At 38.2% G+C, this 13,912-nt stretch overlaps 1 protein-coding gene across 50 annotated transcripts in view; it reads right to left on the reverse strand.

Annotated features, from left to right (window-relative positions):
* Positions 1 to 13,912, reverse strand: part of TENM2 (teneurin transmembrane protein 2) — a 1,469,731-nt gene that overhangs the window by 2,797 nt on the left and 1,453,022 nt on the right. For all 50 annotated transcript variants that reach the window (XM_080555516.1, XM_080555559.1, XM_080555513.1 and 47 more), the window contains 5 exons: positions 12,358 to 12,533; positions 10,523 to 10,758; positions 5,601 to 5,897; positions 3,071 to 4,685; positions 285 to 415 (listed from right to left, as the gene is read on the reverse strand). In XM_080555516.1, coding sequence (XP_080411642.1) covers positions 285 to 415; positions 3,071 to 4,685; positions 5,601 to 5,897; positions 10,523 to 10,758; positions 12,358 to 12,533 — 2,455 coding nt within the window. The remainder of the gene's footprint in view (positions 1 to 284; positions 416 to 3,070; positions 4,686 to 5,600; positions 5,898 to 10,522; positions 10,759 to 12,357; positions 12,534 to 13,912) is intronic.

Here is a 13,912-nt window from a genome sequence, read left to right on the forward strand (position 1 = left end):
CCATGCAGAGTTTCCTTTTGTCATTGTTAATCAAGTTAATCATGTTACAACTCGTTAATCAAGGAAGAACTCAATAAAAGACAAACTAATGACACCACCATTATGATAACAACGAAGGCTGGCAAGAAAGGCATCTGTTCATTAGTATAAAATCTAGCTATACTCACTTCCATTTTACCCTGATGAAATAAATGTGTGGCCTTGCACTGTACCGAGGAGCCAGCAGTTCTATTCATAGAGTGGGGCAAATGTACCAAGAAAAAGAACTTCACTTTTCTGCCTACCTGTCCATTTTCACATGCTTGGCTCTCAGACAACTCATATGGCGGTGACACAAAGTACATTTTTGCTCTAGGGAAACCAGGAATAATGTTGCTGAGCTGAAATCCGAACATCACCAACCAGCTTTTGACATCTAAAAATCAAAAGTAAGCAGGCAAGTGAGAAATAAATGTGCATAAGTACAAGAAATCCATAAATTCAGGAAATCTACCTTTGACCTCCTTAGTTTCAAGTATCAAGTATAAATCCAAGTTGAATTTATAATTCATATTGCAGCATGGCACTTTACAGAACTGAGTATTCCACAGCAAACAAACACAGGTACTGTTGCTTCAAATTTATCCTGAATAGTTGATCAGTGACACACCACCTCTCACTCTTTTTCCACGATAGCACATGGAAAAACCCTTTACTGTAGGCAATACTTGTCCCATCTCTGACACCTTCTGACAGGGTTAACGTAACCCATAAACGAGATTGTGAAACGATGCTTTATATTAGGTTAGTACCCCCGAGAACACTGTGAAGTCCCCTGGGAAAATGCACGGCTTCTCTTCTATGTCCTACTCCCATTAGCTGTCATCTGGTCTCAGGAGGCTCCATTAAGTAACGGCAGTCAGAAGCCAGGCTGGAAATTCAGACGTCTGCATTTCGAGACCACAGGCAGCCTCCCCACACACCAGGCACAGCCAGCAGGTGAGGGGCTGCCCGGCAGGGTCATGGCTCCGCGCTGGGATGTGCCTCGGGGAGACCCAGTGCTCGGTGTGACCTGAAAAGCCCTGCCTTCATTTCTAGTTGAAAAAGAGCAAGTAACTTTCGCTAAGTAAATAGCAGTAATTCTCATTCGGCAGGTACAGAGAACTAATGATTTATTGTGGTTATCAAAAAGATGGTTTTGAACATCAAAAAGAGAAGTTCATGTTTCCTCCTTCTCTTTTCTGGCTGTCACAGGCTAAGAGACGGTGTGGGGGCACAGGAACTTCTCATTTCACCTGGACTGTGTTCATTTCATCACAACCATTTTTTAAAGCCACCTCCTCTGCCATTCCCAGAGGCCTTCTCTCCTCACAGGCCTGCAGCAGCTCCCGGCACTATTACTGAGTGCGGTGCTTGCAGCAGGCAGGCACGCGGCATGCAGGGTGCCTGTGGAGCACCTGCCTGAAGCTGCAAACCTCCAGGGCGTGCTCAGCCCCGACCCAGCACCTGCTTCCCCAAAAGTTTTAGCAGTGGTAACGTTGCATCACAGAAAGGGTAATACCTATTGGTTGTGGATATCTGACAGCAAACATCTCCTTTTCTTAGCCATCCCTACAGTGAAGTGAGTAGTAAAATGTTCTGTTTCTGTGAAGATATGTATATGCATCTCCAATTACATGAGAGAGAGGTTTGTTTTTTTTTTTTTCAATATGAAAACCAGGGTGCCAGCACAATCACTTGTGCAAGACAACTTGCTTATGAGCAATCTGCATAGAGCAACAATTCGAATAGAACAACAAATATTTACATCATCAATGAAATTTTGAATTTTTTTACAGACTACAAGGTATGTGTTGTACCAAAGCGCAATACATTTCAATATATTTTCCAGGATTTCAGCCAATGGATGGATAAATGAAATAAATGTAACTTCTGACTATAGCAAAATATCAGAAGATGGTATTGAAGATTGCAACCAAACAGTTGTGGATGCAAATAGAATTTTGTTGAATTTAGGACAACAGAGTTTGATCCCAAGGTAGTTTAAGTCAATATTTTGACCTTATCAGGTACAAATCCCACTATCTTCAAATTGCAAAGCAGCTACAGTAAAGCCAATAGCGTGTTACACATACAACCAGGTCCCAAAGAACTAATGAAACCTGCTATGATTTTCTTTGAAGGAAATGCACACTTTTCTTGAAATTCAAATTACTGCTAAAATTAAGATAGCTCATTTTTTACAATATCATTGCTCTAATTATTGTATACTACAGATTCAACTTTGAAAAATGCCTTTCCTGAAGACGTGTTAATTACCTTTCCTTTTAAAAATTGCCAGCAGCTACTGCAAGTGCTGTGTGATCTTACTAAGTGAAAAATTATTACTAATTAAGAAGAGATTACAAGTTTTACCCAGTTCTAGAATACATGATCAAAACTATTTTATTGTTTCTCTTTCTGAGCTGTACACATTCCATAAAATTTCCTAAACCTTACAGGAGGAAATGATTGTGAAAAAATCACGGTTTTTGTTTTAAAGATTAAAGACAGTTTGCATATTAAAAGCCAAATGGGACAGTGAGGTTTAATTAAATCCATTCTTGGTGCTAATTCATAATGTGCCCATGGGCTAACTCAGGAGTTAATTTTGAAAGCAGCCCTGAAGGGCAGAGATACTGAGAAGTTCTGGTTCCTGATTCTCCAACTAACCTGCCAGTGTTTCTTGTAGGAGATGTCTCTTTTCTTTAAACATTTCATGGACACAGCTCCATACAGTACTGAGTTCAATATGAAGAGCACTATGACTTAGTTGAAATTGAATATTTAGGCCAAAAATACTTTATTTTTCCCTTCCCGTTATTCTTTGCAGCTTCTCTTTTAGCACCGGAGGAGCAGTATCAAAGAACAAAAGCAGCCAGACACAAAAAGGAAAACGGCCCAACAGCACAAAAAGGAAAATGGCCTGACCTGGATGCTCCCATACCAGCAAACTGGTTAGTAAGGGGAAGTCTGATTTCCTCCCCAAATGAACACCCAAACTTATTATTATTATTGTTATTTATAAAAAAAAAAAGCAATGAAGTCTCACCTGTTACATAATTCTTTAGATCCAGTTCATTGCTGAGGGGGTTGTTACTCTTGAACATGTACAGATTGAAAGGGGCAGGTTCTTTACCAATGTTTTTCCACATCGTGTAATCAGGAGATGTCCAGCGTCCAGCAAGGACATCATAGTCCCTTTGGGTAAAATGGACGAGTTTGGTTAAAGGATCATACAGCCCTCCATGGAACCCAATAACCAGCTGGAAATCGGGGTTAGAGTCATAATAAATCTCCCCATACGCCGTGTACTGAAGCTGTTTGATCATGAGGCCGTTGATGCTGAATACAGCTAACGGAGTGCCTGTGTTATCAGAGGCAACATAATATTCTTCCCCGCTGCTACTCTCCATTGCAAAGAGGTGGCCTTGCAAATCGTAATACAAAGAGGTAATTTCTGAATTGGAATGATTGTAGACATGAGTTACTCTTGTTGGGTTGTGAAGATCAGCATAAAAGTACTGTAGATGATGCCCTAGGTTAGTCTTACAGGAAGCCCTTCGGCCAAGTCCGTCGTAACGGTACTGAACACTCCACCCATTTGCTTTGTTGTAAGCTCTTGTTAAGAGTCCTTTGGAGTTGTACTCAAATACATCTGAGCCTCGTTGACACAAGAATCCATCATCATCGATTTTGTAGGGTATGTCACCTAAGCGCGTAATCCTGTCTCTTAGATCGTAGCGCAGAGGCATCAGTCGGACACTGTTTCCAGGATTCAGAAGGTGAAGATTTCCATTCAGATCATAACTATAACGCCAGGTTGGCCTATCATTTACTGCTACGCTTTGCAGTTGTCCGTCTCCATCATAATCGTAGGTGTACTTGGTTGTGTTGGCATATGGACCAAGTTTCAGTTCTCTCTTAGTTACCCTTCCCATACTGTCATATTGTACAGTCATCCAGTACATCAGAGATCTGAACATTTCATATTGAACTTCTTTAATGCGCCCATGGGTATCAAAGTGTTTACTCAGTGTCATAACTGCTGTAGTAATAATTTGATTTATATCATAATAAATAACTCCAAATTTGCCAAAATGTTCTACTTTGCCAGAAATCTCATCATAACGGTAAAGATCAACTGGAAGAGGTGTCTCGCTTATTATAGGTTTGATGCTCGCAATTCGAAAACTATTATCATGATATGTATAATCAAACCTTGCATTGACCATACCTTCCTCAGAGAATCTATAGATTTGTTTGTCAACAAGAGGACCAATTTTACGATAGCGGATTGTACAAGAAAATCCTCCACTTTGCAAATTCACCATTTTTAGGACACCTGTAGTTTCATCGTATCCAAAAGTAACTGCAGTACTGTCATAAACAATCTCAGATAATTTGGATAGCTTCCCGTACTTGTAAAAGACTTGTCGACCAGTACCTAAAAATGATGTTTTCAAAATCCTCCCATCATCACTATAATCAAAAATCACTGATGCGTTGCTTTCAGGAGGATTATAAATATTCCTAATGTAGCCAACAGACGTGTGAGTTGACATGCTGTGCCGAGCAACGCTAGGCATAGTAACAGCATGGAGCCGGTCTGAAGAATCGTACTCGAAGATGTACTGCCGTTGGCTCTGAAGCAGTAGTACCATCGACTATAGAGAAGAAAAAAACAACACACCCACAGTTACTGTCTTTCAGCTCGTGACCTCTGAGAGGGCATTTAAAAAAATAAAAGTTTACTGAGGAGGCAGTAACGTTAAATTAATAAAAAGAGACATATATACATTAGTTAGGGGTACAAAGCTGCTCTGGAGTATTGTCAGATTGCTGGATGAGAGGATCTGCTGCTTGGAAATCGATATGCTGACACTCCAGAGAAAGTGTAGGTTAGCAACCTATTAGCTACCCTCCTCTTTAGTAGGATTTTTTTTTTTTCTTTAAGGATGCAGAGGAGTTAGGTAAATTACTTGATTTATCTTTCTGCTAGCAATAGCAATTCACAGCTATTGCCATGAAACACAAGAGAAACTAAGAAAACATCAGCTCTGGCTTGCTTAAAACAACAGATTCAAAGAAGGGAGAGGGAAAATAATATGCAGTTTTGAAGTATTTAAGGCTTTCATGATTAAAGAATCTTAATTAGGATAAATAAAAATGCATTATAATATTTTATTTTAATACATAATGATTAGAGATGAATTACCTGTTTCTACTTGAACTTTTGGTCAGGTTTAGTCATGTGGTTTTGGTCTCAGTTAAGCACAATTCATTATATTAGTTTATGCTACTTATGTGGTGGCCTACTTGCTTTTTATCTTTACCAAAAGATAAAAACCATGAACAAAGTACTTAACATTAAAAATAAGTCAAATTCAGTTGACTAATTGAAAACTAAGAACTTTTGAGATCAAGTACAAAGGGATTATTAACAGCTTACATCATATGTAACTGCATGTCAAATTTTAGATATTTTTTGTGTTAATATGTTATATACAGTGCTTAAAAACAAAGTGGAGTAGTACTGTCTCTTTGTAGCTAACGTCAGAACATAAGACTACATCACCTACTTTTTCTAGGTAGGTGTAGCTCCAAACCTTCCCATCCGCAAACATGCGTGATATGATCCTGCCTTGCTTATCTATATCTGTTCTTTCACTCATGGCACCACGCTGAAGCCCAGCCAGGCGTCCATTGAAGAAATAGGACACGTTGACAGCAGCCAGACCACTGCTAGGCAGCCAAAGGAAAGGCCGTCCTAGTTGATCATAAATTATCCTCAGTGTAAATTTCCGGTGATCATCATAGATTTTTTCTGTGCGTATATTCCGGTCGTAATCAATGGACAGTAAATTCCTTCCATGAACCTATTGAAATGAAAGAAGGCTGTATTCAGTGACCAGTGGGCACTATGCTTGTATGAACTTCCATACTGAAAGTAGCATGCATAAGGAGAATGAAATTTCCCCCAATTTTTGAAAAGTGTAGGACGCTTTCTAATTAACAGGCTTTGATGTTCCACTTCTAGGTATTTTCAAATATGCTGCTTCAAGTGTTTTACTGGGATATCTCCCATCTCCCCACACCATGGGAGCTGTAGTCTTACAAAGACTTCCCTCTTGTCAGAGTGGACAGACATACCACATACCTATGTCTTAAATTGCAGATAGTTAACACTTAGCAGCAAAATGAGTGATTCTGCATGGAAGTAACTTCTCTATTTCTGCTATTAGTAGTTCTGATTCTGTATTCTACTTCTGCTATCAGTAGTTCTGAGCCTTTTTCCCTACAATGACTCCAAGGACAGTAGAAAAAAAACGCGATTTTATAATCTCCTTGGAGGTTTAGCCACTTAGGTTTTGTAGCTGGAACACCCTGCTTACTAATTGATTCCATTAGTGCATTCTTCATTTACTTTCCAAACATTCAAGAGATCTCTCAAGCAACCCCATCAGCTGGGTTGTGTTTCATTTCTTCTGATCAAAAATCCCGGTAATACAGGCTGGGATGGAGTTCTGGTTGTGTGAAACAAATGTTCTAAGTAATTAGGTTAAATATTTTTCATTTTATCCAGATTTTTCAGTTACAATTTTCAAATTAAAGCACAACATGAAGTGTTTCAGTCCCTGACTTTTTTACCTTTTTTTTTTTTAAAAACAAAAGAGCAAAGCAGAAACAAAGAAGTATAAGAATGCCAAATGGTGAGGTTTCTACTGAAAGTGTTATAATGAGAGATATAAAAATATATTCACTGGAGGCTAAACCACAGAATTCAGGCTAATGCTGTAATCTGATAAAGCTTCTTAAGTAATTTAATTGTAGATGCGTCATTAATAAAGTAGAAGTCTTTAAACTAGATATCATTTGACAGCAATGACTACTTAAAAAGTATTCATCAGTTTCTGGGAATTTGTTCTTCAGCTTATGTTTTACAGTAGGTTTGATTAAGCAACGTTTTCTGTTATCCAAAATTAAACTGCACATCAAACAATATGTAAATTAACCCTGAGCCTTTCTCGAGGACATAAAAGTTATTCTGAGATATTTTCACTGGCAGGGGTAAACCCAATTCCCATCCCAACCTACTCTGTAGTAATTCAGTTATACTGAAAGCAAATTTAAAATTAATACAATTTTGTGTTTGTAAAGAAGTAATTATTTCAAATTATCGCTCATTATCCTCATTTTTTCCATTAATAAAATTTAGCTCTTTAGCAGTTTGCATTTCCTCAGCGGCAATCATTAGGAAAAGCTTTTTTCTGTAGGTTTTCCCAAAGGTTTTTCCAGCACCAACTTCTCCTGTGAGTCAAAGCAAAGACAGGGTATTTTTTTTAAAACATCCTGGCAAAATAAATCATATTCTGCTGCTCTCCCATTCTAATGGAAACAAAGCTATGGAAGGCAACTCAACATCAGTACTTTCTCAACCATTTACCTTTGTAAATGAGAGATTGATCCTTATGACATAGACAAGTTAAAATTCTTTCCCTCACAGAGGTCTTGGGGAAGCAGGAGAAAGCTTCTCAAAAACATTTAGCTGTCACATTAAAATAAAAAACTAGCCTATGATGGAAAGATCCTGATCTTTCATGGATAGGCAGAGTTTATTTTTTTCTTTTTTTTTTTTTTCAGTCTTTCAGAAACATTAAGAATCAAATTTTAGCCTTTTATTTTAAATTTCTGAAGCTTCATAAAGCAGTTGGGTTTTCTGTGGTTTCCTCCCTTTCTGCCCTCCAGCACAGAAGGTATAACTGTAATCTGCATGTAGGAAAGTCTGATTCCAGGTATCATCCCTCTTCCCAAAGATGTTATAAAGGTTATTTTTTTTTTCCCTTAGTTAACTAAAGTATTAGTTTTTAAAATGATTACACAGAAGAAGAGCTATGCACATAGATAAACATCACTTAAAGAACAAAGAAGCACCTGCCTGGATAACTCAGTAACTTCATTTTCATTTGTAAAATAAGTAAAACCACAGAGTGTAATTGTAGTGTCATATTAATTATATAGAAACCCAAACAAAATGACGAACTCCCACTCTTCTTGGGAACACTAATAACACTATGGCAAATATCATGACTGAAGATTATCTAACAAGCCATTTCTCTTTTGTTCTGCTACCTACATGCACATCTGTTACTTCCTTTCGCTGCCGCTGAACAAGTCACAACAGGGAAGAGCCCTTCTGTGCGTTGGTAAGAGGTCTTGCAACAAAAATCCCTTAAGTTGCAGTGTATCAAAACCTCTTCTGAATGAAATTATCTAGACTTTATCTGAAAATACTAGCAAGACATCGGACGTGAGGCACATAAAATAGCAGTGGGCAGTGAGCTGGGTGACGTAAAGGGGAGGTACAGCTCTCCCCTTCCAGGGGACCCAAGCCCACCCAGGCACGTCCACAGAGCCCTGCAGGTACAGCCCGACCGCCTCCAGGTGCGTGTAGCTGGGGAAGCACAGGTGACAGCACTACCTGGAGAAAAGGGCAAAAGTCTCAGAGCAAAAAGGGTTCAAAGCCTTCAGGGACATGCAGTCGTTGTGCAAGTTACTTGGTACAACCACTTTCATGGTCTGCCCCTATTAAAACACATCGTGTTTGTTAAGCTCGTGTGACTTTGTGCCTGATGCACGTGGCTGGAGGAGGTCCACGTTTGTTCCCGCTTCTGTTCGTGTGTCTGATACTTATAAGAAATGGGAACAAAGAATGAAGGAACAACTGCTCTATCGTCTTCAACCCAGTTGAAGGGTCTGTACTTCCACCTGTACTTCACATTCAGCTGCCAACACATACGAATAAATCCAAGAATGAAAATTAACAGTAAGTTCTCTAAGAGATGAGTCCCACATAATAACACCTTTCACTAATAGTTCATCCTGAATTTGGGATTCAGGCGATGGCTCTACACACCCTCCCATTGGTCTTCCTGACACTGCGTCTGTTCTGCAGCAGCCCTTCGCTGTCTGTACCTATAGGTGCCACGGCTGCCCTGCCTACCACCTGCTCCCCCCGATTTTCCAGCACAGTTGCTCTATTTCATTCACTAAACAATTTATAAAGATGAACTAGAATAAAAATGAGATGCAAATAAATTCTATGCTTTCTCCCTCATTTTCAAATTTCATTTTCAGTCCACTCAACCTGTTATAATCTCATAGTGATTTTCATTTAAAAGAGCTAAATGGATATGTGATTATTGTTACAGGAACTAACACCAGACAATTAAATGTTGAGGTGTTGCTAGATAAAGCGGTGTTTTGATTTGCATAAACATGATGCAAGAAAATCCATCTCAAGCAAGGTTTCAGCTCTAAGACGTGTTTAACTTCAGCTAATTACCACAAGTACCTCTATTAAATTTTTAGTATTGAGAGTTAGGATTACAGCAGTTTCATTTTAAGGTCCTATTTATTTTTATTTTGAACACCTAGTCAAAATGCAGAGCTGATCTATTTTCTACTTACAGTCAATTTCTGCAGGTCAACACATCAAAAATCAATTACACAGCCATGAAATTTAGCCATTAAGGATTAGCTGCTAATCTTATTCCATTTTTCGTCTAATCTTCCCTCTCTCACAAATACGTGCACATTCTGAGGATTTGTGAAAATAAGGAAAGACTTGTTAGTTCAAGACTGTGAATTAAATGTTAAGCAATAAGAAATATCAAAATTTAACATCCTAGTCTAATTAATTTTTGTAAATTACTGAGTAGTTGGCTACATATATTGCATTTAATGTGGTCATCTTGAACATACAGAACTGTATCTCATGACCAATGACATTAAAGAATTATTTGGAAGAACCCGGATTTGGATCAGCGCTACATTTTTTTCTTTCTGCCCAGTATCTCAAAACCCTTTCAAAACTATATATGCTGAGGAAACCAGAGAAAGTTTGGGTATTTAAGGGGTGAAATACAAGCTAGATGAGCAGAGCATGGGGTTAATCTGGATGCAGCAGATCTTTCATTTGGCAGGGGATGGATTACATGACCAGAGTGTCTTTCATTTCCTATGCTTATGACTTTGTAATTCTGGCAATTATTTTCCAATCATGCCATTTAGGAAAGGGAATCAACACAATATGCCTGTCTTGATGTAACTGTAGGGGGATTTTAGGGAAGCAGAATGTAATCACTCCAACAGTAATAGTGTTGGCTTCACAGACTAACTGTGTAAAGCGTGCCCTAGAATTTTTACAAATGACTGGCTAGATTTTTTTTTCCTCACTTGCAGCAATATGCCGGGTATTTTTACCAACCTCTTTTGGAATGCTTTTAGTAATGAAAATTCTACAGTTTATTACAGAAGGTGATTCCATGTACTTAACTGGCCTCTCAAACAAAGAAAAGATTCTCACACCAAAGACAATCCGAGAGCTGCACATTTTCACGAAGTAAAAATAGAAAAGACATGTTCTTCTAAATGGAAAGTTGTCTGCCCACAGAAGAAAAGACCATTATTGTAATGCTGCCACTACAATAATTCTACTTACCCTGAGCTTCCTTCCAAACACAGTCACTTTGCCTTTAATCTGTTCTTTCCTCAGACGCCATTCAATTGAGTTCAAACCATTTTCCATTGGTAGAGAAATGTTACATCGTCCTATGGTGGGAGTTACAGTCCCGGCCAGGACATGAGGTTCGCTGTGAAAGCTAATGCTCATGCCATTGGCATACATCACTCTCAAAGTACCATTATTACAGAGCTGGTAGCTGTTCCTCACTTGATCTACAGCAATAATGAAAAGAAAATAATTTAGCTCTTCCAGTCATAAAGAAAACACATAGCTTAATTTGATTGTTTTTTTATTGCACTCCTGTTGATGTTAAATGAAGTCAGCCTGCAATTACCACTTACGTGGTACTATGGTGGAAATTACAGATGTTACTGATTCATGTAAAGAACAGTAGTGTAACAGTGAGCCTGCAGAGAGATACTATGTTTATTTCATTACGTTTTTCCTTTAGTCTTAATTATGAATCAAAATGCACAGTGATATATTTCAACCACGTAATTTATTTCTAATATGAACAAAAAGTCCTGAAAACTGAACTGCTGGATAAACAACAAAACATTAAATTCTAGGATAAAAAGAAAACAAACAAACAAACAAACAAAAAACTCCACACAACTCTTGGACTCTTTATGGGTGTGAACAAGTAAGCTCCTCTTCTTTTTCTGTCTCTGTTTAGAAACTGTCTCCAAGGAGGTGCTTTGAACAGAATTAGTTTAGCTTTAAATCCTCAAGGTACGAGGCTCCAACAATAAAAGCTGGCAGCCACAGTCCCCTATTTGTCATTCTTCATTCTGCCACACAAGAACTGTCCTAGCCAATTACACACCTGGCCTTTTTGCTTTCTGAGAAAAGTTATAAAAGTAATCCAGTACTTTTACAGCAGTGCTATTCTCTCAACTCTGACACGGTGACGTCTATTCCAAGACAATCAGGATGGAGAGCTGTAGTGTGCAGCTGTCACCAAAGCATCAATATTTGTCTGACAAAAGAACAGCATCTACATAATTAATCAACTGGTATAAGAGAAATAAAGTCTTTGTAACCATGCATGTCACGGTATAATAGTGTATAAATGTTGACATTTATGTCAGGAAGACACTATTGTTCAGTGATGATATTCTTATTCCAGTGACATTATATCTTAATTAAAAAATCCTCATCATTCACCAAACTTATTTTGGTCTATCTTTGATAACTGTGATTGCTTTTGCTTCATCAGAAACAATGGGTGGGTGCTGGAAAGCTCTACATAAACATTTAACCATTTTGTTGATAATCTCTTCTGACATGCTTGGGCTGTCATGCTGTTCTCTGATGTGCTAATTATGGCACAAGATCATCCGCTGGTGCTGTTTTACATTTTACTTAATGGTAGTCTAAAAATTTGGAAGATTTATGTCTAATAATAAAAAGTACCTGAGCCTGTTTCTCCACAAGGGCTTTTACACAGATAGCCAACATTCATCAGTCAGACCGCATCTTTGTGGCAGTGAAGTCAGAACCAATTTTGCAGTGAAGTACAGAGAAATATGTGAGTGGGTAAAGTGAACCTGATACAAGAGGTAACAGCAGGACTAACTTTCATCAGCAGATAATGACCACACATATTTGAAGCAAAGTATGATTGTGAAATGTCTCTTACCTGTCCTGAAGACCTGTCATTTTAGGAATGAGCTTTATGAGAGTTTGTCTTGCAAACCTTATACTTTTTCCCCTGCTCATGACTGTACTTATGACACAAATCTTTTGAGAATTGCTTTCTCAAATTGTGTGTGTGGTTAGGAGATGTGCTGAGAAGTGCACTTTGGTACCTTGAACAACTGTATAGGAAGCCTCCACAGAGGAGAGATTTGTGATGACCGTGACATCATCATCCCGATTAGAATTCTCAATGTCGATGGTAATAGACTTTTCCATTTCTCGATGAAGGCTAGTTACCACTCCAGTGGGACGTGTTACATTGGTCAGGCGCCCTTCATGATCATAGCTAATAGAAAAGTTAGTAAGAGCAAAAAAGCATGAGGATATATGTTCATTTCAATACCCAATGTATTAATAATGCACCAATTTTTTGCAAAAACACAGAATGAAACAGATTTTCAAGAACATTTTGGCCCTAACTATTTCTCTGTTGTTGAAAGAGTCTATGATGATGAAATATTAATTTTAGAGATACTGATCTCAGCTACATGAGTGTAAATTCAGGCTAGTCTCTTTTAAAATTGATTATTATGGATATACAGAGTGATATGTGGCTCAATTACAGTTAGTAAATTCATCTATAGCTTATTTGTTGCATTTCACTCTACAGAAGTGGCATCATTATGGATACTACCATATACAATTGCGTACACTGCACATTTGCAACTGAATACTTAGTGAAAACTACTAAGTAGGATTTTAAATGACATATCAAGGAATAAATTTGCAATAAGAGACATCAGCTTGAGAACCTAATCATTTCATTTAGATCTTATCTGTGGTACTTGCACTGCATTTTTGGGTGAATCTTTTGCTCATAAAGATGAAGAATGAGAAGTTAAAGAACAGGACAGGTTGGAGCTGCACAAAGGGCTGCAGTCAAAATATACCTTATAAGAGTAATTAAGTGCTCCAGAAGCATAAAAATAAATAATAATAATAATAATAAAAGTAAGAGGGCTCTCCACGAGTTTATTGAACCTTAGAGCAGCCACTTGATTTATTTAGAGTTACAAAGCCCGGGGAGGGGGCAAAGTAGGAATGCTCCCTGGAATCAAATCATACCATTTCTCCCTTTCCTTTCATATGCTATATTTCTGTGCATAAATATGCTAAAAAATCAATCCTTTGGATTTTAAGGGCAAGAAAAGGGAACCTGAAACACAAAATCAGTATTCCTCTAGTTGCTGCAATTCTCTACTTGTGCAAGAGTCTCTCACCCAGCCTCTACCAAAGCGCACAGCAGAAAGACAAGGAAAAAATGTCCTGTGTAGATAAAGGGAAAAGTTTAGGTAGAGACTGAAACCAACTGGTCATCCTTCCAGTGTAGAAATCCAGGGATTGAGAAGCCTGGAAGAGAACTGGTAAATCCTTTGCGCTGCCTGAGAGTAACAGAAGAGAAGAGTGGTACATTTAGTATCACGAAGCTAGATGATTTCTTTGTAGGTCTGTGTTTAGCTGTAAAGAAGAAAAAAACCAGTGCTTTCAACATGATTTTTTACAATTAAATCATTCATAAACCTCAAAGCAGGCCACCTGAACTGTACAGCATATCTCCAAAATTAATATAGAAAATAGGCTCCTGAGTTAACACAAATATAAAATATGCCTTTCAAATCCATTGCAAATGGCTGCACCCATTCAACTGACTATGGAGAAGGAAGG

The sequence above is a fragment of the Anser brachyrhynchus genome (assembly GCF_964034855.1).
Source record: "Anser brachyrhynchus genome assembly, chromosome: 14".
Taxonomy (NCBI): Eukaryota; Metazoa; Chordata; class Aves; order Anseriformes; family Anatidae; genus Anser; species Anser brachyrhynchus.